At 40.2% G+C, this 24,242-nt stretch overlaps 1 protein-coding gene and 1 long non-coding RNA gene across 7 annotated transcripts in view; one reads left to right on the forward strand and one right to left on the reverse strand.

Moving 5' to 3' along the window:
* The window catches only part of LOC122459562, a 20,796-nt gene extending 5,250 nt beyond the window's left edge, over positions 1-15,546 (reverse strand). Inside the window, exons 1-2 of the long non-coding RNA XR_006280345.1 lie at positions 15,535-15,546; positions 1,343-1,350 (exon numbers count right to left, since the gene is read on the reverse strand). This is a non-coding gene — a long non-coding RNA (uncharacterized LOC122459562). The remainder of the gene's footprint in view (positions 1-1,342; positions 1,351-15,534) is intronic.
* Positions 3,179-24,171, forward strand: C1D (C1D nuclear receptor corepressor). Of its 6 annotated transcripts, none has more exons than XM_043512003.1 (5): positions 3,179-3,551; positions 18,380-18,526; positions 20,240-20,306; positions 20,764-20,819; positions 23,426-24,171. In XM_043512003.1, the coding sequence occupies exons 2-5, from the start codon at positions 18,380-18,382 to the stop codon at positions 23,600-23,602; spliced, it is 447 nt and encodes a 148-aa protein (XP_043367938.1). In that variant the 5' UTR covers positions 3,179-3,551; the 3' UTR covers positions 23,603-24,171. The 6 variants fall into 6 exon arrangements, with proteins under 6 accessions (XP_043367938.1, XP_043367939.1, XP_043367940.1 ...); XM_043512004.1 differs by having other exon boundaries at positions 3,312-3,564; XM_043512005.1 differs by having other exon boundaries at positions 3,327-3,442.
* Positions 24,172-24,242: the final 71 nt, after the last annotated feature.

Below are 24,242 nucleotides of genomic sequence, written 5' to 3' on the forward strand. Positions count from 1 at the left end.
ATATTCAGTTTTTGTTATATTATTTAACCATGCACTGCATGCTGGATTTTCTTAACAGCATGTCAACATTGCATCAATATCATAATTAGAAAGTTAGCATTCAAATAGATTTGCGGTGTATACTTATCATGATTAGCAAAAGCATGAACTGCATATTTCTCTTAACAGCACACCAATATCATCATTAGAAAATCAGTAGTCAAACTGATCTGAAGCTGGTGCATATGTTAAACATGTAACACAGAACCCAGAAAGACTTTCTTTAGCATAAGTTTATATTTGCTTAATCACAAGAGCTATCTTGATACCATCTTTTACAGGAAAACCTTTAAAATACTGGTTTCAGAGTAGCAGTCGTGTTAGTCTGTATTCGCAAAAAGAAAAGGGGTACTTGTGGCACCTTAGAGACTAACAAATTTATTTGAGCATAAGCTTCCGTGAGCTATAGCTCACTTCACTTCAGAAAATACTGTTTCTGTAAACACAATATGATATAAACCTTTTCCATAAACTCTCGTAATAGTGCATTGGGATTCATGAAGGTATCATAAAACCATTTGTGTAACACTTCTAGAATACTACCTTTAACTTCACAGCAAAAAGCTTTGATTTTTGGGGTAATCTTAGTACTGAGTATACATATGCAATTAGTTATTACTAGTTCCTCTTTTTGGTTTAAATTATATAAAAGGTTTTTAAATGCTGTCTCTGTTTATCTTATAAAGTTGTGGTTGTCTGCTATTTTTAAAATGAGATACGGTAAAAGAATGGCAGCTTGATAAAATGTATTTATTTCATTAGTATATAAAAAGTATAACTATAACAGTATTAATAAGATTTTAACTTGATGAAAATGTGCATAGCAGTAGAGAATTGCTAGAGAATTAATGGCCCTATCACTTTCACTGTAAACTAGCAAGCCATTAAAGATTCTTCCAAATGCAGGTACAGGTTTTCTATTTTGGTATTGGTCTAATGTGCTGATTCCTGGTTATAAAGAATGTATATAGAAGTTAATATTTTTCCTCCCTGATTTCATGTTATTTCTGAAAATGTTTGAAACAAATCAAGTCAATATGCAAGGAATGAAGCAGGTGACCAGTGGGGGAAAAATAGCATGAATCATAGAATATTAGATTTGGAAGACACCTCAGGAGATCATCTGGTCCAACCCACTGCTCAAAGCAGGACCAACGCCAACTAAATCATCCCAGCCAGGGCTTTGTCAGGCCGGGTCTTAAAAACCTCTAAGGATGGAGATTCCACCACCTCCCTAGGTAACCCATTCCAGTGCTTCACCCCCCTCTCAGTGAAGTAGTTTTTCCTCATATACAACCTAGACCTCCCCCACTTGAGACCATTGCTCTGTTCTGTTATTTACTACCACTAAGGACAGTCTAGCTCCATCCTCTTTGGAACCCACCTTTAGATAGTTGAAGGCTGTTCTTAAATCCCCTCTCACTCTTCTTTTCTGCGACTAAATAAGCCCAGTTCCCTCAGCCTCTCCTCATAAGTCATGTGTCCCAGTTCCCTAATCATTTTCATTGCCCTCCACTGGACTCTCTCCAATTTATCCACATCCATCCTATAGTGGCAGGCCCAAAACTGGACGCAATACTCCAGATGTGGCCTCACCAGTCCCTAACAGAGGGGAATAATCACTTCCCTTAAACTAGTGGCAATGTTTCTACTAATGCAGCCCAATATGCTGTTAGCCTTCCTGGCAACAAGGGCATACTGTTGACTCATATCCAGCTTTTTATCTACTGTAATCCCCAGGCCCTTTTCTGCAGAACTGCCGCTCAGTCAGTTGGTCCCCAGCCTGTAGAAGTGTATGGGATTCTTCAGTCCTAAGTGCAGGATTTTGCACCTGTCCTTGTTGAACCTCATCAGATTTCTTTTGGCCCAATCCTCCAATTTGTCTAGGTCACTCTGGACTCTATCCCTACTCTCCAGCGCATCTACCTCTCTCCCCAGCTTAGTGTCATCTTCAGACTTGCTGAGGGTACAATCCATCCCATCACCCAGATAATTGATTAAGATGTTGAACAAAACCGGCCCCAGGACCAACCCTTGGAGCACTCCGCTTGATACCAGCTGCCAACTAGACATTGAGCCGTTGATCACTACCCATTGGGCCCAACAATCTAGCCAGCTTTCTAGCCACCTCATAGTCCATTCATCCAATCCATACTTCTTTAATTTAATGGTCATGCAATTAAAGATGGCATCATACTGGTCGTGCCCAAAGAGGATGAATTAGCTTGGAGGCTCCAAAATAAGCAGCCAATTAAGGACCCCAAATTGTATTTATTCTAAACAATTTTGTTTTTAAAGTCAATCCCTTTGGAGGTGGCCTGATCCATGATTTTCAAATGGCTCAGCTTAACAATGCTACAGCTCACCATATGTTGGGGGACGCACACCCACAAACACCCTCTGCATATGTGAGCTAGTCCTTCCTCCTCCTGATCTGTGAGGGGTGCCCTCGCAATCACCCCCTCCCTGTGTGGGAGGAGTCCCTTAGAGGCCCTTCCGTGTGTGGGGGGGAGCTGGGGAGTCCCTCTCAGGCCCCTCTGTATGGGATGAAGGGGGAGTCCCTCTCAGGCCCCTGTGTGCTGGGGGGGGAAGTTGGGGGGAGTCCCTCCAAGGCCCCCTTGTATATGGGGTCTGTCTTTGTAAACCGAATGGTCACAACCCTGTAGGGCTGCCCCCTCTAATAGCTGGGGGGCACTTTCTTGTACTCAGGTCCCTCCCCTGGACAGGGATAAAACCCCTCTCGCGGTCTCTGAGAGGCCCCCCCCCCCGCATTTCCATCAACTCTCGCGTCGCCCCCGCCTCAGCCCTCTTCCGCAGCGCGCGCGCGGCCTCAGGCTCATGACTGCACTGCGCCTGCGCCAGGTAGGTCAGGCCAAGAACCCCCACCGCGCGGGCCGCACTCCTCGTAGGTCAGGGCGGAGGTACACCCCTCCACGCGCATGGGACCAAGCCCCGCCCTCTCCGGTTATGATTGGCCAGAGGCCCAAGGCCCGCTCTTATTCACCTCCTGACTAGCGGACGCTGAACCCGAACCCGCACGGCCCCGCCCCTTCTCTATCTCCCTTTCCGGCTTAGCTGGCGTCACCTTGACACCGCCCCATAAAGCTAGCTTCTTCCTCGGATTGGCTCTGGCACCCGAAGCCTCCTCGGTTCTAGTCACTTTCCAGATTGGTCACGCCCCAACAGCGGAACTTCCATTGGCCTCTCGCCCAGTCACTCAGGCTGGACTCACCAGCCAGCACCCCGCCCCCGGACAGCGTGTGGAGCGTCCATAACCGCCGCGGAGCTCCGCCCGGGCCTTCTTGCGACGTCATCCACCTGCGCCTGGGTTCCGGCCGGACCCCAGGGCTCCCCTTCTGGCCTGAGCCCCGCAGCCACCCGCCCCCCCCACAGCGCCCTGCCGGTAACCGTTTTATTTTCCGTACAAGCCCAGAGCGTAGCAGCGTTTGGCGCCTTGGAAGCTCCTCAGTCATTATTGCGAGACGCCCCTTGACTGGCGTTTAGGACAGAACGTAAGGCTGGCAAGTATGGGCCCCGCTTAGTTCAGAGGCCGTTGTTAGGGTTATTGTTTATTACTCCTGTACCCGAAAGGAGCGCCGTAGTTCAGCTTGTCAGCGAAGCCCGCGTCGGCTTCCGAGTAAAATGGATCACACTTAGACTAGCTCCTGCTGCTATCAGACGCACGTCGAGACGGAAAAATACTCATACCTCGTTACAAGTGTTGAATTGCAAAATTAACAGCTGGTGTTGGGGGGGAGGCAGTTTAATTGGCAAATCAGTCCTCAGTTTGCACACCGTTTTAAACCTGCGTGTATAAAGAGAACGTCGTCTTGGTTAGGTATTTTTTTTTTAATGAACACTTTGGGGGTTAAAAATAAAATCGGTCGGAATCAGCACAGAGGCTGGATACTATAGTACTGCAGACCCTTGGTCAAGAAAACATGAAGTATGTAGCACAGAAGAGAGTGCTCGGGATTATGAGAAATTTAGATACAGATGTGCTTACCAGAGTTCACAGGTATTGTATCCAAAAGGTGACCAGTTTGGGGTACTTTGCAGAAAGCATGCATAGCTTTCTCATAAAGGTGTTCCTCTTTTCAGGGCTGGTAAGATGTTTAGAATTTGTTTGTTTTGCTGCTCATGTGAAATGAAGGCTTCTGCCCAATGTGCAGTTGCAGTCAAAAGTGCTCACAATGTTAGGATGCATAAAGAATAGGATGGTGAGTAATACAAAGAATATTACAATTATTTTATATAAATCAATGGGGTGTGGCCTGATCTGGAATTCTGTGGGTAGTACTAGTTGCCCTATTTCAAAAAGGATATTGCAAAACTAGAAGAAGTTCAGAGAAGGACAATAAGAATGATGAAGGGTATGGAAAAACTCAGATGAAAGAGAAGGTTGGGATTGCTTACCTTAGAAATGTGACAAATAAGAGAAGGTATAAGAGTTTATAAAACTGGGGGGGGGTCACACATTTTGTAACTTGTTTCAGAGTAGCAGCCATATTAGTCTGTATCCATAAAAAGAAAAGGAGTACTTGTGGCGCCTTAGAGACTAACAAACTTATTTGAGCATAAGCTTTCAGTTTTACTTTGTGTACTGACACATCCACTCCCAGTCTTTATTCAAGTCTAAGTTAGTTGTATCCAGTTTGCAAATTAATTCCAATTCAGCGGTCTCTCGTTGGAGTCAAAAACCAGTCGGAGAACTCTTTAAACTCTTTGGTCATTCGATTACAGACCTGAACGTGGCAATCCTTCAACAAAAAAAACTTCAAAAACAGACTCAAAGTACACAAAGTAAAACTATTTCCCCTTGTTTATTTCCTCTGCTACTGTCCTTGTAAACTGCTGGAAATGGCCCACCTTGATTATCACTACAAAAGGTGTGTCCCGTCCCCCCCGCACACACTCTCCTGCTGGTAATAGCTCACTTTTTTGTAACTTGTGTAGGTCGAGCTTATTGCATGCATGAGGGGCTTCTTGCATCCCTCCCTTCCACAAGCTCCCAGTGTGCCACCCTACCCCCTTATTCCAAAGCTCCTCCATCGTTTCCTCATACCAGGTCTCTGTGTCCCCCTTGCCCTGTAAGAGCCCTTGGCATGGGAAACAGTGTGCTCCCTTTCTCTATGTGCCCCTGGTCCACCATTCCCTCCATCTGGGTCTTGTGTGCCCCACATGCCTCAGTTCCCCATTCTCCCCACAGTGCCAATGGCTGTGTGCCCCCCATTCCCCAGCCCTCTCCCAGTCCTCCTTCCCCCTATGCCAGGGGCTGAGTGTGCTCCCAATTCCCTCTCCCCCCCCCCATTCCTACTTCCTCTTCATGCCAGGGGCTTGTGTGCACCCTCTTCCCCTACCTTTATTATTTCTCTTCTTTTTGTCTGGGAGATAAATCATTCAGGGTGTCAACATGTTAAATTGCATTGGGAGGATGGGCAGAGATGGGGGGTATTGTTATGGTTTGATTTGCAGAGGTACTTCAAACTGTGGCTCTACTAAACAGATGACAGAAGCTCTGTGTTCCCATATACCTACGTGGAAGCAGGAAATGTCATTTTGTGCACAAGAAGCTATTGTAACTAGATTGTTCTCTAAAATGCAAATGCTCTTTAGGAAGCGTTCCAGATGTGCGTAAAGAAAGCTATCACTGTGATTGCTGATGAATCCACTGACAGGTCAATAGCTGAGCAAGAGTCAGTGTATGTCAGATTTGTCCAGGAGGGAAAACCTATTATGTAAGCAAAAAGAGCACAACATGTGGAATCTAGGACAGCAAATGATATCACACAAGGGTTTTAAGGGTCATGGGAATCGGGTTGAAGAGCTGCATTGAATGTAGATGGTACAGCAGTGACTGTGGGCTGTCAAGCCAAGTTTAGACACGCTTTTTTTTTTCTTTTTTGTTATGCATTGTGTCAACCACAAGACTGAGATTTTTCTGGGTTTCAGATAAAAATCTTCAACAATTTGAACTTAGTTTGAAAAACAGCCTTACATTTTACTACTTCGTGCCAAAAGTTTGCGGCAGCTTCTGTCTTATTGGCATCAGCAGGATCTTGCTGACCATGAGCTCTTTTGGAAGAACAGTATTCATTATATATGCTGGGCTGCTAATCAGGTCAGAGCTCTGAATGCAGTGATGAAAAATGATCATTTGTCTATTGCCCAACTTTGCAGAAAATGAGTCAGGAGCCATTGTAGCTTTTGGGGGATATTCTTAAGGAGATCAGGACAGGCAAATTTGTGGAAATATTGTATTTTGTGATGATTGATTTAATTATTATTGTGATGGAAGCCATTCTCTCAGAAAGGGTCTCTGGTTTGTGGAGGCTCTGCAAAAGCTGAAAAATGCTATGCTGGTACTCAAGACAGTTGAATGTGCTTTCCAGCTCTATCATGTTTTCTCTGCTGGTCTGACGGGGATTAGGAGCAAAACATTTGTGGACCCAGTGACAGTGAGCTATTAACAGCTAGCAGCAATGACTGTTGTTTGATTTTATATTACAGTAGTGTCTAGGAGTCCTCGTTATGGGCTTCATTGTATTAGATACTATATACACACATAGGAAAAGTCTCTGCCCCCACGAGTTGACGCTCAAAGTAGAGGACCATTCTGCATGATCAGATCTGTGCTTCAAACCAGATGTTATGCATGATATTATGTAGGTATTAAAATTATACTTAAATTTTGAGATAATTGTTCAACCTGCTAAGCTTTTTATCTATGTTTTATTAAATATTTGACTCGTAGGGAGGTTAATCCATTTGTTAGGGAATTCATTTGGCGAAAGTGAAATCTCATTTGAGAAGGTAGTGGAAATGGCTAACACCAAAGCTGGTAGCGCTTAGAAATATAAATATTGACGTGAACAGTGAAATATACTAAAATATTGAAGCAGCAGAGTAAAGAATTTTTTCTTTTCTGTATGACTATTACGTAGAATCCAATTACACACTCTTTTCAGCCTAATCTGTGGTTTTAATTCAGCAAAGAATAGGCAACCAAAAGTGTAAACTTCTGAATTTCTCTCTTCTTGGGTGTAATGTTGGGTGGAAATATTCAGTGTTTCAACTTTGAACAAGGATGGATTGATTTAATTTGAAATGTTTTTTAAATCACCAATTTTAATCAAGATTAAATGAGCAAGCAGGAAACCTTGATTTAAAGCATCAGTTTTAATCGTGTTTTGCATTTGTACTTTTTAATTATTTTCCTAAAGAAAAGTTAATTCCATTGGTTGGAGACCATTCAAACATGTTGATTTACAGCTAAATACAACCTTCACTCTAAATATTGTACTTCTTTTTGCTAACTAGGCAGATAAGCTATACAAGTGCTGCTTCCCGCAGCTCCCGTTGGCCGGGAACGGCGAACCGCGGACAGTGGGAGGTGCGGTGCTCCGTGCCTGCGAACGCTCTAGATAAGCAAACTAGACTGACCCACCAGCGGCTTTACCCTGATGGGCCGGGTGGCAAAGGTTGCCGACCCCTGAGCTATACGTATACACATTTAAGCAATTATGTTTTTTTACATATATTTATTTAGATTCTTAATGTTTAAATTTTTTGTTAGAAAATGGTGACATTCATTTCTTATTAACTAGGTGATTATTTTATTCATGATTTACGTCATGAGTAAGAAAGAAAATTGAAAATGCCTTTTTTTGTTCATTTTTAATTGAATTACAAAATATTTTTATCAGTTAAAACTACCGTACGTGCTGGACACACAAGGAAAAAAAAGAGTAAGTTTATTAAAACATGTTTGCATTTAAAACTCACTGATTTATTAAACAAATGAAGTATTATGTATAGTTAATGAATTGAAATAAGTGTTTCTGTTCACTATATACTTCAAGATTTTGGAACTATAAATTTCATCCTCACACCTCATTATTATTCAGAGACTGGAAAAGGAAAACAATCTTTCATGCTTTTCCAACTCCAAATTGTTTTTTCAACTTTGAATTAACTTGTCATTAAAATGAACTAGTTGAATAAACTGAATTGAAGGAAGTATTCTCTCTGCATCTGCAGAAGAAGCTACTGCTGTCAAAAGCTGGTTTAACACTTCAGCAGACTCGCTGGTTCCAGGTGCTTAGCCAGTGATTTCCACTAGTTCAGTGGCTTGACAGTCTTTAAGACTTTGGGCAGCAAATATGTATTGTTTGAATATCTTTTATTTAGTTTCAATTACGTCAATAGATTGTAAGTTTAGGCCGTATGATAGGTTGTCATAATTTCAAATTTAATTTTAAATAGGTTAATTTTTAAAAATAAAAATATTTAATTTACATTAAAAATATGCTTTAAATAAAAAAATTGATTTTTTTATTTTGAAAATTTGATTCCCCCCCTCCTTTGAATTATGTATGTAACTTCCATTAATAAGAGCTGAAGTTGCATGCTGTATCTCAAGTAATAGTACCTGATGCCTGATTAGAATTTTTTCCCTCTCTCGCATCATGACTTAGTTTTTGTTACATCTTGCATCTGTTTGTATCTCTCTCCACCCCCCACCCTTTACTTTTTTATGTCTGTCACCTGAGCTTCAAATCATTTTAAAAACAGTGTGTGCAAAGTTATACTTGCTCCCCAGGAGAATCATAACATTGGCTGCATATAAATTAGTATTTGTTAAATTATTTACAGAATCATGCAATTTTAACTCCCTTTATAATACAATTAAATCACAGATCAATAGATAATTTAGAATAGAAAACTAATGTTTGGTAGCATTTTAAACTTCAGCAAATGATTGCTGATTGTGATCCACTTCTCTTTTTCTGCGTGGTCTTCAGATGGCATCTTCTCTGTCCGTCCTTCTGTGTGGCCCCTTATGTTTTCCTCATCTTCTCCTGAAGAATGAATGTGTTCCTTGATATGCATATATTCTACATTGGTCTGGAGATTAAGCAGCATATACCTGTTAGTATAGTTGGAGTTCCTATATCTGCATTGGTATTTTTGAATAAATGAGAATCATCATGAGGCAAATGCATTTTAATGCATTTTTGTTGATCAACTTAAGTATTATGACACCTTCATTGTTACTATGGCTCAGTTTTGTGATTAAATGTATTTGGAGAATGGGAGGGCTTTTTCAGCTACATTTGCTCATATCAGCATGTTGGGTTAATTACTGCAGGACAACCTCTCAACTGAGATTTAAAAGCCAGGATCCCATCTATTGTATGTTGACATTAAAGCACTAATGTCACATTTTTCTTGAATAATAGTTTGCCTCTGTGTCCTTAGCCAAAATACTCCTCTTTACTGTGCTGAGTACCATGTGTGGGATGCAAACTTTCCTCTATCCCAAAAGTGGCTGTACTCACTGTTGGATTTTTTGGTGCCTTGAATTCTATTGAGATTAAAGGTGGTATAATGATAAAGTATTATCAGCCACAAGTTACCCTTCCAGCAATATTACAACCCCATTTTTCCAAACCCATTTGCCTGAAATGCTGTCTTATTCAAATCTCTTATTCTCCTCCCTACCCTGAATTCTTCTTATGAATTGCTTACCCAATAGTTTATTCTCCAAACTATCCAGATTCTCATTTAACTGAATGTTTTATTGGCCCTGCAATGTTTTGGAAAAATGGGATTGCTGTGCATAACTAATAAAAAAAAAAAAACTGATTGAAAGTTGGCAAATCCAACAAACAAACCTATAGAGCAAAAATCCAGAACAGGAACTAATTAAGTCTGTGATAAGTTTATTTTGAACTTGGAGGTAATTGTGTTTGTGGTTTAATAACTGAAATTTAAGGATTGAGGAGGACAGGATTGCCCCTAGATATATGGAGTCATCTATGTAGTCTTATTTCCCCTTTGGCATTATCTATCCTGTAGGTGTGAACGTGCAGCCTCCATGTTGATTTTGGCCAAGACCCCTCCTCCCCAGCTCCCCATCCAAAAAAAAAAAACAATTTTGTGAAGGTGCATGTTTTCTAAAGTAGTGTTAGTTTTTTCTTTTGTATTTAATGTTATCAAAACCATTTAAGCTAACTGCTGCCTTATTGTTGGCATGTGGCAGTACTGTAACATATCCTGTGTAGAGATTAGTTACACTGAAATAACAGTATAGTGAAAAGAGAGAGGTCCCCAAACAGCAGGAGTAGGAACTTGCAAGTTCCTGTTGCAACAAACAGAAAACACGCAATTTCAACAAATTCATTCCCATGCTGAGGAGGGGGAGCACACTTCTCCTGTCAGTAGAGGGTACTCTGTAGGTGTTAATATTCAGTTTTGTTCTAATGTGTTCTAATTTTCATTGTCATGCAGCACATATGGGGAAACTGTATGCAAGGTCAACTAAATCATTAGTAACTTCATTCTTGGTATGTGGGATACCAGAGTTAGCAAAAAAAATATTTTTTCTGTCCCTCTTCCCCCTTTCTCTTCTGTTCTTTTGGTCCAGATCGGGGTATGGAAAAGTGTGCATCTATGCTCCTTTAATAGAGGTATTTTACTGATGGCAACTGCAATCCTGTGATCCTAGCCAATTTTAATTGGCAATAGAATGCCCCCCTGCCCCTGTACATCTGTCTCTGGACAGGTCCAGCATGCCTTTGACCTCAGCCAATGTCTCCCCTAAGAGGGGGAAGACTTGGTAGGGCTCAGGGAAAACTCCAAAGGAGAGGTGCTCGGTCTCTCACCAGAAGGAGCCAACTCCCAAAAGGCCATGATCTCCTGTTAAGTCTACAGTATCAGAGGCCTCAAACTCTTGACTCAGTACTGTGAGGGCAAAGGACTCTTCCTTTGGTTCCAGTGGGGTCGGGAGATCCCAGAGTGCTTCTCTGAAGCACTGCTCCAGCAGGCCCCCACAATACTATCTATGAAGGGAGGCCTAGGACATATACGCTCTTTTTAGAACAGCACCATCTACACCACACTTACCATTGGTGCCTTCTCATTCAGCACTGTTGGTACTGGCAAAATCGAAGCACCAGACACCTTTGGCCCCATTGCCTACGTATTCCAGATTGACAGTACCATCCACCTGAACTGCTACATTGATACCAATCCACTCGGTACCACAGGAATTCTGCTACTCCAAGGACTTGCCAGTTTTAGATGAGCTGGAATCCCCACTGCTTGTGAGTACCAAATGACTCTCAGTACCAAAACCCTAGTCTCTGGATTACCACTGCTTCCTGGGAATACAAGATTCTCTGTCTTTGTCTACTGGGGCCACCCCTTTGGAGGACATTGAGGCAGATGAAGGAGGCATTCAGTCAGTCTCCTCTTTATCAGTATGAGGTTCACCTCCACATAGGTACAGGAATCCCTACTTTGACAAGGAACTTTGTCTACTACAGGAATGGCTGGATCAGTCCTGGGTACCACCTGCTCTGCCATATGGGACTCCCCCTCCCCCCCAAATGGCCATGCTGGGATGCTTGGGTGGTGTATCAGGAGCAATTTGCCAGACCTCTGGCTCCATTGCACCAAGAGGCTAGAGCTACACAGTCCCCTCTACCAAATCTCCAACATGAGGAGATCTTTGAAGAACAGGACTCTAGGGCGGGTAAGGAGGCCACCCCTCAAACTCCTATTTCATCTATGTTTCCAGATAAGGCAGTCATGCATCCATCACCATTGATGGCTAATGATTTTTGCCAATTCTAGGACCTTGTGAAGAGGATGTCTGACACCCTTCATGTGCCTTTTGAAGAAGTTAAAGACTCAAAAGGCTTACTCGTTTGTGACCCTCCAATTTCAGATTACAAACTGTCAGATGATCATGGCCAAGTATGACTTTATGAATTACAAGTTTGCAGCCCTTTATTGGACATCTTCCACGGGAGCATAGAGAACTCTTTCAGATCATCATCTTGAAGGTTCAGTTATAAGCCAGAGCCTCTCTCCAAGTCTCATTCAATGCCATGGACACCTCCACCATATCCATCTTCACTGTGGTTGTTGTGTAGGGCGTCACAGTTGCACCTGTTGGGGTTTCTGAGAGTTTCAGAATACTGTTGAGGACCTCTCATTTGATGATCAGAAGCTCTTCTCAGGAACTATGGATGAGTCCCTACACACACTGAGGGACTCCAGGGCCTGTTGAGGAGGTCTCTGGGTACATATACTCATACAAACAAGGAGATTTTAGCACATCTCAGACTGTCCAGAGATTGTACCCTACCCAGTTCTTTGGATTTCACAGAACCACCAAACCTGCTGGAAAGAGACAAAGATTCCAGAGGAAGAGAGCTTCTTGCATTCTTCAGAGGATCCAGTCATCATCAAAACAACAGTTTGGATGGGTTGGTTGAGGGTTCAATACTTTCCTCACCTCTAGCTTGCAGGCTGCTATCTTTTGCTCACCTTCCCACTTTTGGAGACAATCTTTCCCATTTCCAGTAGGGTTGCCATCATATTGCCACGGACAAGTGAGTCGAGGTTATAACCTTGGGCTACAACATCCACTTTACGTCCCATGTTCTCTCCCACCTTCCTTACTAGTTCATCTTTAGGGACCTCTCTTATGAGACTACACTGAGTCAAGAAATGCACACTCTCCTTCACTTAGGAGTTAGAGATGGTCCCATCTCCTTGGTGGGAAAGGGTTTTACAAAAGTATTTTCTCATGCCAAAGGAGGACAACGGGTGGAGACTGATCTTAGATTTGAGATGACTGAACAAATTTATGAAGTCTCAGAAGTTCAGGATGGTGACTCTGGCAGCTGTAATTCCTTCTCTAGAGGCAGGAGATTGAGTTTGGGCTGTCAACCTACAAGATGCCTATGTTCATATTAGAGGTACATCCCCCACACAGGAAAAAAACAATTGTACGTTTTACCATGAGTTGGGATCATTTTCAATACTGAGTCCTTCCCTTCAGTCTTTCTTCATCCCCAAGGATATTCTCAAAGATTCTAAAGGTAGTAGCTGTTTACCTTCATCAATAAGTGAATTTAATTTTCAGATGCAGATCTCAGACGTATACCTTCCTGGAGACCAGTACGTCACAGCCGATATGCTTAGCACGCACTTTTTCCATGACTATGAATTGGTGTTGGACTCAAATTCTTCAAGGAATATTCTAAAAGTGGACTTCCACAAGTGGGCCTATTCACCACATTCAGCAACAAGAAGTTCCCCCTATCCTGCTCAAGAGGAGGCCTAGGTCTCCACTCTTTGGGAGATGCTGTTCTCTTTCTTTGGACGAAGGGCCTTCTCTATGCATTGCTTCCAACACTGCTCATACTAAGAGTGATGAACAAGATCAAATAGGACAAGGCCAGGGTTATCCTTGTAGTACTGACCTGGCTGAGACAGACTTCATATCCTTGCCTGCTTCACCTATGCGTCCAACGGGCATTCAGTCTTCTGACCATTCCTCATCTCTTCTCCCAGGATGCAGGTTGCATGCTTCACTCCAAACTAGGGTCCTCTGCCTGTGAACATGGTTCCTAAATGGTTCAGGGGATTAGAATCCGTTGCTCAACAGGAGTATAACAGGTAATACTAAACAGTAGAAGGAAGTAAACACGAATTACGTATGTTCAGAAATGGAAAAGGTTCAACCACTGGTATCACTGTCAGTACCTTGTGCCTGAATCATCTTTGCTCTCAGCCATCTTGGATTACCTGCTGGATTTGAAGAAATCAAAGTTATCAGTTATCTCTATTAAGGTTTATCTGGCCATGAGATAAGCATTTTGTTCCCCACTAGAAGGATTTTCTGTATTTGCTCACCCTGTGTCTCAAGATTTAATAAGGATTTAGGGAACCTCTGCCTCCAGGTTTAGGGTCTTACTCCTTCTTGGGATCTCGGCCTGGTGCCAGATGCCTCATGGGACTTCTGTTTGAACCTGTGGCAACCTGCTCCTTGTTTCACTTATCTATGAAGATGGCTTTTCTAGTAGCTATCACGTCAGCCCACAGGGTTGAGGAGACTGGGGCCTTGCTGACTGACACCCCCCACCATTTATTATTTTATTTATTTATTTTTTTAAAAACAAGGTCTCTTTGTGGCCACACCCTAAATTCTTACGTGAAGTGCGTTTGGATTTTCCTCTCAACCAGACCATCTATGTACCAGTATTTGTCACTAAATCACATAAATCTCAATATGAGACCTCCTTTCATACTTTAGATGGGAGATGGGCATTGGCCTTTTATCTAGCTATGACCAAGCAATTTCAGAAATCACCTAGACTGTTTTTCTCCATTGCAGAAAGATCCAAGGAGTTCACAGTCTCTCCACAGAGACTTTCAAAGTGGATTTTTGGGTATGTTGTTGCTTGCTACAATGCAGCTGGTGTTCTACCTTCCCAAAGGATAACAGCACTCTATCAGATCATGGGCAACTTCTAGAGTGTTACTCAAGAACATTCCAGTGTCTAAGATATGTGGAGTTGCTACATGGGCTGCAGTGCATACATTTCTAAACACTATGTGTTGGTACATGTGTACAGTCTTCAGTCTTGGACTCAATTTTGAAGCTGTAGGGAACTGCTCAGGAGTTGCCTGAAGTGGAGTCCCATAGCGACAACTCAAAGATGAAAAGAAGGTTACTCACCTTGTGCGGTACCTGTTGTTCTTTGGGATGTGTCTCGCTCTGGGTGCTCCACCACCTACCCTACTTTCCCTCTGCTTTGGATGGTTCTTTGATGGACATTTTGATAGAGAAGGAACTGAGGGCAGTTCGCCTACACAGCTCTATAGGTCCTCTGCACGCAACACGAGGTTGTATACAGCTCATATGCGAGCCAAATGGACTCTGCTAAAAGTAAATATCCGATCAGGGCTTGAGACACATGCATAGCTGAAGTGGAGCAGCCACAGGGGGACACATCTCAAAGAACCACAGTTACTGCACAAGATGAATAATCTCTTCCTTTGCTGGTTGTCAACCATGTTCTATAACTTTATTTAATTAGGAGACGCCAGGACAAAATAAACACACACTCAAATATAAAATTGTACTGCATACAGGTATTTGATACTTTTGCCTTTCTGTGAACAACATCCTGTGCATGCAGCTCTGTTCTCTCCCAGGAGCCTGGCAATTGACCAAAATGCCCTGTAAACATGTGGTATCGTACCTAGGGGGGCTCGAACATTTTAGGGTTAGCTCAATATGTAGAATGTGATCTGATGCAGACCTGAGAGGTGTGAATGGCTATCATTCATCTCAATGGGGTTATAATTCTGAAAACTGCAGATGACAGTTCGTGTTAGCTTTGTTAACTATTTCATGGTTGATCAGTTTAGCAGAAACATACTGGTACAGTAACTGGAATTGTGGATTGAATTTGAGTAGAGTACCACCCCAGTCTTCCTCCCATGTGAACCCAGCAGGACTTAATGAATAAAAAGAAACCTCTCTCTCATAAACCACACTCTCTTGCCAGGAAAAGGGAAAGATCAAATCTTTCCTCTAAAACAAACTCCAGGGACTTCACAGCTGTTTGCTGTTATCTTGGCTTTTCTGCTGGCTTTGTGGGTTGTTCATAGATTACGCTTACAAAATACAGCTTCTCAAATTTATGTGGCCAGTACCATTTTCAAAATGTGGTAAAGAGTTTTTTCTAAAATATTTCTTTCTTCCCTAACCCCCCACCCCACCCCACAAAAAATCCTCCTCTTGTTATCTTGTTTGCCTGACTCTATCACTTGTTTATAATTGCTGATTCCATTTTGCGTTGTTACTTTATTCCCCTGATAGTCTTTATTTCTACTACTCCATTACTATCTTCAGGACACCTAGTTTCAAGTACAGTCCTATACACAAATGTGGAAGCAGCAAAAAGACTCTTTCCTTGACAGTGGCTGAGCTGCCTCAGAAGCCAGTGAGGAGATCCCTAGCCTAGGACAAACTTCAGGGTTCCACAGTCTGTCAGTTGGTAATCCCAGCTATCACCAGAAAGGAATTAATGGTAGAAATTTAGGCTTTGTCTACACTATGCAGCTTTTTAGCAACACAGCTGTGCCGCTAAAAGGTGGGCAGTGTAGCTGCTGTTTGTCAGCAGGAGAAAGCTCTCCTACTGACAAAAAACTTCCTCCCCCAGTGAGCGGTATGAGCGTTGTCAGCAGGAGAATGCTCCTTCTGACAAAGCGCTGTTCATACCAGAGCTTTTCCTTGACAAAACTTTTCTTTCTTGGGTGGGAGAGTGGGGTTTGTGTTTTTTTTTTTTTGTTTGTTTGTTTTTAACCACCTGTGAACGACCAAAGTTTTGTCGTTCACCTGCCAGTGTAGACAAAGCCTTAGTGTCTAATCATGTCCCTAGTACAACGGGGCATAGTGTACTGCCAAGTTCTCGCAAAACAGAATCCTATGGATCCAGGACACGCTCCTTCAGAATGTCTGACGTCCTTTTAAGGTAGAATAAGGCAACAGCTTGTAAGAAAGTTGCTCTGGGGATGACTCAGGGTTGTGTAGTGAAGGAAATTGCCTGCTTCATCCAGTTGAAAAGTGTGTAATGAATGAGGCAGGAGATTGAAGGAAGAGAAGAGATGGTGTCATGGTTAACACAGTTGAATGCTGACCTGCAGAATTGGATTCTATCCCTGCCTGAGTCAGAGTTCCTATATGATGCTAGGCAAGTCACTTAAAGCAGACTTGCTCACAGTTTCAGGTTTCACAGCTCCTAATTGTGTGTTCCTCATTTTTTGGGTGCCTAACTTGAGCCCTTGAAATCTGATAAGATCTCTGAAAAAATGAGGTCCTGGGCATCTCAGATTGGGCATCCAAAATTAGTGAAAACTTTGACCTTAATCTCTGTGTGCCTAAGTCCCCATCTGTAATAATGCCTCTCATCTCACAGGCGTTGTGAAAATTCATGAATAAATATTTGTGAAGTGCTTGGATACTAGAGTGATGAGAATGACAGAAAAAAACCAAGAGGAAATTAATAATTGTATATTCAGAGAAGGGTTTAAATAGTGTGCAGTAAGTAAGGGATTGAACCACGCATTGAAAACACTGAGCAGAAAACAAAACATTGAGTAACTGCTCATTACGTGAGCACCGTCCATTCTGTGAACTGAATGAGGTAGGGGTTCTGTGGAAAAAAAAAAAAAAGTGATTATGTAATTAAAGACTCTCATAATCCATGTACACAAGGGGGCTGAATTAAGGTGCACAGACAAGCTTATCTGGGCCAAATGCATTGGAACACTTGTTCATGAAGAATTCATCTTGTGAAAACATGGTTTCAGTAATGATTACAGCTGGTCAAAACTTGGAATTTCTATTTGGTGGGAAATTTTGACATTTCAAAATTTTTCATTCCAAATTGGAAAGAGAACAAACATATATATTTTTAAATTTGTTTTGAAAAAAATTGTTTTGGAAAACTACAAAATTTTGATTTGGGATTTTGGAATTTGACTTCAAATTTTACATAGTATGCATTACTACTATAAAAAGAAAAGGAGTACTGGTGGCACCTTAGAGACTAACAAATTTATTTGAGCATAAGCTTTCGTGAGCTACAGCTCACTTCATCAGCTGTAGCTCACGAAAGCTTATGCTCAAATAAATTTGTTAGTCTCTAAGGTGCCACCAGTACTCCTTTTCTTTTTGCGAATACAGACTAACACGGCTGCTACTCTGAAACCTGTCATTACTACTATAAATTTTTTTTAAAAAGCTTGATAGAATAACATTCAAACAAAATTCTGAATTAAAACTTCAAAATTTTCCAAAATACAGAATTTCCAAAATTCAAATTTTTTTCCTTCAGTTTTTCTTTTTCAGGAAATTTTGTTGAAAATGATACAGTTTAGTAAAAAAAAATTCAGTTTAGTCAAAATAGCTTTTTTGAGGAAAAACTGGACTAAAATTTTTTGACCAGCATTAGTAATAATTCCATGGGTCTCTGTGCTCCCCCTACTTCTGTGCTGAGCACACGAGCAAAAATGCCACAGAGGGCCCACATGTAAAGGAACTGCAGCTACATGAGATGCTCCTGCTTTCCTTTTGCAAAATAGTTGATGCAGCAGCAGCTCTGCAGGAAAGGGGCGTTGTTGATATAGCTTTTTACACTCTACCTACAAAATGATTAATAGGGTACCTTTTTTTTTTTTTAAACAGGCAAATATTTCTTTACATTATTGCTACAGGACCATGGAGTCAAATATTTGGTGTGGTATAAAGATCTGATATTAAAATAGTGATGTTCATGCATTTAGGGCAGATACTTGAAACTGCCATATGATTAGCTGTATAACTGTTGACATTACTTCTGCAATGAACTAATTGGCTACACACCTGTTAATCGAATATTTCATGAATTCACTTCCCCCCCTCCATATTTTAAAATACAATCCTGCTACCCCATAATATTTGGTGAAAATGGTAATTGTTTCTTTGTAGATGGAGATGGCAGAGGAAGATAATAGTGGGGAAGAATACCCAAATGAAATTCATGATTATCTGTCAGCATTTGAAAAGTCTCTTGGTTCTGTAGGTGACATGCTGAAGACTATGATGTCTGTTTCTAGGAGTGAGCTTCTTGAAAAGGTAAAGAACAACGCCTAGCAGCAACCTTGTTTATTATTATTGTTTGTTGTTTTATTGTTAATTTGTATTACATTAGCACGTAGGAACCCAATCAAATAACAGACAGTCCCTGCCCCAGAGACCTAGTATTTAAATAATCTTTTCACATTTATAGAACACTTCTAATTTCAAAGTGCTTCACAAGCTATATATGTATAAAATAACACTGAAATGTTGCTAGTGCATTAGCTAACTAGCACACAGTAGTGGGTCAGTAGGGTCATTTAGGCCAAGGATATGAGGGCTTATCCCCACCACTGTGAAAAAGACCATAGGATCTTTATTGTCCCCCAAGAGTACAGAGAGGAGCTATTTTTCCATAGTTTTTTGTGAAAGACCTTCACACAGTAAACTTCATTGTTCTCAATTTATATATTTAGGAAGAATGAGTTGACTCTGGGATTTGAACTTTTGGTTCCAAGAAGTGCAGAACTTGATGCTTAGTCCACTACGCTATCCGTTCCAGCACTATTAAGAGCAGATCTAAGGGCGTCTGTAAAACGCATCTTTTTCTGCATGTAGATTCAGTGCATGGTGTACTGCCAGAGGACTTCATACAAGAAGCTATATATTTTTAACATTTAAAACTCAATTTGTAATTTTTCTTTGGGGCAAAAAAGCTCATACGTAAGGGAATTTGTTCATTCATTAAGGGTTCCTAACATGAAGAAATTATGAAGAAATCAGTCCTGACAACACCAGTCTTTTGACAGTATCCATGTTAGAGCTGGTGGTCTGTATGATGTTATCAGAGTTCCTGGAAATCCTGTAGTATTAAAACAATAAATTGACTTTGACTGTCAAAAAAAAAAAAAATCTCATTACCCATTTCTTCTTCCTTTGGTGTACAGCCTAAAGTGTTCCAACATTCCTAGAACACATCATCTAATGTGTACAGTGTTCATGGCTATTAATTGTCTGTGGCATACTAACTTTCTATTATAACTTTAAATGGATTTCAGTAATTTTTTCTTGCATTCTAAATTTCTGTACTGTTTTATTTTGGGGATAAGGAGAGTTGTTTTGAGAAAAATCCTGGTGATGAAATGCAAGCTTTATCCTGAGAGGTCGGTGTAGCAGGTGCTCAGTACTTCTCAGCAACCAGCTCCACCACTTTTTATTAGCCTGTGGCATTTAATGTTAGACTGGATAAAAAGTGAATAAATATACAGCGGGGAACAATCCTGCAGAGAGAGACTTTGATGACTTAGGCATGGTCTGCACACAGTTTTTTGTCTGATGTAACTATTTCCATTGTGGGTGTGAATTTCTCTACCGAAATTAAATCAGTACAATCTCTAGTTATATCAGTATAAAGGTGCTTTATACCAGTATAGCTTATTCCCCTTCCCTTATGGGAATAAGCCATCCTGGTAAAACACACTGTATTACTTTAACTGTCCCAGTAAATTTAAAGCAGTACAGTTCTTGTGTGTAGGCAAGCCGCTGAAAAATATTTCCCATCTCTAGTTTTATGATAAAAGTTTTCCTGGTAGCTAAATTACCTGTATTAACAGCATACTTAAGGACAATTGATTGCAAAACCATGTACCATTGGTTCTTGCTCACAAATATATTCATATGGAATTATACTGTGTGTATTACTGAAAGCTACTATACATCTTCGTTAAAAACAATGCAGAAGCAAATGATCACATTTGTTTGTTTTTTAAGTTGGACCCTCTTGAACAAGCAAAATTGGATTTGGTTTCTGCATACACGTTAAATTCGATGTTTTGGGGTAAGTATGCTGGAGGAGGGCGATAAGAGGAAGCAGAGTTTATGGTGGCTATTTTAACTTTTTTTTTTTTTTTTGGATGGCTGCAAATTTTAAATCAAATTCTGTAGTTAAATATCTAAGAACCCAAGTTTGCTATTGTCTTTCAATCAGGGTAAGTGATGCTGAAATTCTAAAATTAAAGTTGGTAATTACATAGACTAGCAACAGATATGTAAATGAGGATGTTGGGGTTTTTTGGCAGTCTCTTCTGTCCTTTTTGCTTAACCATATTAGATTGGTACTGGAGTACTTGATTAGAATATTTTTAAATATAAATATTTGAACAGAGCAGGAAAGCTCCAATCCTGCAAATGATCACATGTGGACACATCAACCCATTTGTGTATTGTCAGCTGCAGGATTGGGACCTTAATGATTCATGCCCTTAAGTTCAACAAAACACATTTTCTTCTTGCAGTATACCTGGCCACTCAAGGAATCAATCCCAAGGAACATCCAGTGAAACAAGAGCTGGTAAGATTCGAATATAAAATGCATTGCAAAATCAGATTTGCCTAGAGCAAGTAATTCTTACATACTTTTAAATCTACATTTTTAAATGTAATTTCAGTCTCCATGCACTGGTGTAGTGTAAGCATGGCATTGTATAACTGTTGATACAAGATGCTTAGCTCTCCAAATTAAGAAAGTCATGATATTTTTAGTTCAAAACAGTATCATCTGTGGAAAGCAAAGTTGTCAAGTCTGGTAAAATGAGAAAAGCAGAATAATATAAATGGTGTCATCCTACCTTCCCTTTTCCCCCACCTTTTGTTTGAGAATTGGATTCTGAGCAGACCAGCTTTTCACTGTATCTGTTGAACAGAAAAATGTTACATGTCTAATAGTAATTTATAGTTTCCAGTATGGTGTGTTTTTCCTATAAATACTTGGAATCATGTTAATTTGTGAGGCTGCCTTTTCTGACTCTTGTATGACTAAAAGAATAGTGTGGTTGATTTACTAGCAAAGACGGGAAAGATGTCCCCCCTTTTTCCAGTTCCTCCATTAATTCATTTTCTCAGCAGTAAAGAATCCAGTTCAGCAACAAAGCTAAAAGCTTTTTTGGCATCAGTTGTATGTGTACTGTCCAGTAATTCTGCATTAGTGACATATTTACAACCTATAATAAATCTTTTAGGTTTGTCTTTATATTCCATTTAGATACATGAGTACAGTATATAAGATCTGCTATCTTGGAAATTCTGCTGACTTCAAAAATCAAATCATTTAGTTTGAAGAAAATAATAGAAATATTATACTAATACTAATATTAAAAATAGAAATAATTATGCCCATTAGAACTGCTTATGTAAATAATAATAATAATAGATCGGTGCTGTATGAATATATTAGAGTAGACAAAGATAATTCTGCATAATCAAGGTAATAGTGCTTATGGTTGAAGAATACAGAAAAACTACTCTGAATATCAAAAGAACGTGTTCTATTTATAATTTGGATTTTGCAGTCTGTAGTGGATCATGGAACAAACATTGGATTAACTTTTCATGGTGATTCAGTTTCTGCTCCCTCTTGCACTATATTGGTACAAAAGCATTGCACTATTTTAATCTATTCTTTAAAAATATACAGCATAAAAATCTAAAGCAAGTGATATACTGGTATTTACTTGACAATTGCTGATGGTTTTAATTGAAAGTAGATTATCTTCTAGTTTCTCATCCAATTTCTTTTTACAAGTAGCAGTGTGAATGAATAAATGTTTCTTTCGTCCAAGAGTAACGTTGTGATCTTATCACTCATGTGGAAAGGGCAATCAGAAACAGTTACTCTCCCACTGTTTTGTTTTTAGAACTCTGCTCAACATGTACCTATAGGTAATACTTGGGGTTTCAAATTATATAAATAAAACTCTCCTTCCAGCTGTCGGAGTTAATTTTTTCTGTCACCTTGTTGCGATGTTTCTGTCAACTCCTTTTTTTCCTTTGCTAATATGTGTCGGGTTGCTGTCTGTTCTGATTAGCAATCTCAGTCATACTACAGAAATATTACAGTGTACCATAAATTCATACCCCGTAAAGCTTAACGAGTTAAAACTACACCTTTTACATGGGAACACTGGCCAGCGTTTTCAGAGATCAATTTGAGATGTGGGTTCTGATCATTCTTGAAAAACAGGTAAAGGACTTTAGAGACCCAAGATAGAAAATGTTGGCCATGCACGTATATGACACACATGCTGCATGTTAATATATGTATTATATGTGTATACAATTCAGGGAATATGTAAAGTGCTACATAATGGCTATTCATTAACTGTTTGTCTAAGGTCTCATGGGATGCCTTTGGGAGAGCTGACAATTCATAGAATATCAGGGTTGGAAGGGACCCCAGGAGGTCATCTAGTCCAACCCCCTGCTCAAAGCAGGACCAATCCCCAATTTTTGCCCCAGATCCCTAAATTTCCCCCTCAAGGATTGAACTCACAACCCTGGGTTTAGCAGGCCTATGTCAAACCACTGAGCTATCCCTCCTCCAGTTAAACTAGATCTGAGTCCCACAGCACCATCCTTCCTCTGTGTGTGTTTGTATTAAAAAAAATAAAATAAAAATAAAAAGAAACGCTTGATTATTCTGTGATGAGTATTTTAAAGTCATGCTTTCTTGGTTTTGGTTGGGAAGATTAATATTTTGGAGATATATAATGCACATATGGCTTAATTTTTCAAGCTTTACTTGGGCAAAATTCTTATCGACTTTCAGTGGGTGTATGACCTTTTTAAGGATTGGAAGAGTAGACCCCAGGTTGTAGCATTAGACAAAATACTACAGGAATGAGGACCATACCTATGCCTAGATATATAAAGATGTTTGAAGTTGTACTACTAATGGCCGCATATGCTTATTGGTACAATTACCATGTATTGCAGAAAATCTGCTAAAAGGGCAGTCTTGAGTTTGCAAAGAATCCACGAGAGTTTGAACAGAGATGAAATATTTTATTCGGCTGTATATTATGGAATGTCATGTTCTGTATGCTTTGTTCTCACTGATTTCTATTTTAATAGTACATGTCTTCACAGAATAATATCGGCTTTTTATTTAATATCTTGCAGGAGAGAATAAGAACGTACATGAACAGAGTCAAAGAAATAACAGACAAGAAAATGGCGTCCAAACTGGATAAAGGAGCTGCAGCAAGATTTGTAAGAAATGCATTATGGGAACCAACACCTGAAAATAATCCTAAAGTGAAAACTTCTGCTAAGGCAAAAAAGAGAAAAATGAACTAGTTTTTTATTTTCCCTTTGGTTTTATTTTTGTTTATCAGGTAGGGAGATAACTAGAAAATTATTTTTTAAATTGTGTTTTGTATATGTTTTGCATCACATAAATGATGAACTAAAACAACAATTTGATGAATATATCTTTAGCAAAGATCTAAATTATAGGGTCACATTGCACAGCTTCTGCTGAGATCACACCTGTATATACACATGTATATCTGAAAGTGAAAGTTGGTCCTTGGAGATTAGCTTGAAAGCTTGGCTCTTTAATGAGAACGAACTAATCATTTTTGCCAGCTCTTTGTAAGAATGTGCTATTTCATGATTTGCTTCTCATTCTAATAATTTTGGGGGGTAATTTTTGACTAGTTGAAACTGTATTTTCTTAGTTATTGCTAAATTTAATCTCCAAATATTCAGCCAGTCACAAGTGATGGACATCTAGTCTGTGTGAATTGTTTATGTAGGAGCCACTGGTTTTCAAGTACACCTGTGTATGTAATGCTAAATGTGTAGAGCATATTATCCTTTGTATTGCTTATATTAAATATAAATGATGCCTCTTTTTCAATCTCTCAACTTGAATTAAATGCTGTTTATGGGCTTTTAATGTTTCCATGGCCTTTAAGTATGGATGAGAGCTTAG

Source organism: Dermochelys coriacea, chromosome 3, assembly GCF_009764565.3.
Source record: "Dermochelys coriacea isolate rDerCor1 chromosome 3, rDerCor1.pri.v4, whole genome shotgun sequence".
Lineage (NCBI taxonomy): Eukaryota > Metazoa > Chordata > Testudines > Dermochelyidae > Dermochelys > Dermochelys coriacea.

Excerpts from the sequence above, each read along its gene's own strand:
- C1D (XM_043512001.1), top strand. The coding sequence starts at position 8,908 with ATGAATGTGTTCCTTGATATGCATATATTCTACATTGGTCTGGAGATT. Across the intron at positions 9,004-18,379 it reads GAGTTCCTATATCTGCATTG|ATGGAGATGGCAGAGGAAGA; the intron begins GTATTTTTGAAT and ends GTTTCTTTGTAG. Across the intron at positions 20,820-23,425 it reads ATCCAGTGAAACAAGAGCTG|GAGAGAATAAGAACGTACAT; the intron begins GTAAGATTCGAA and ends AATATCTTGCAG.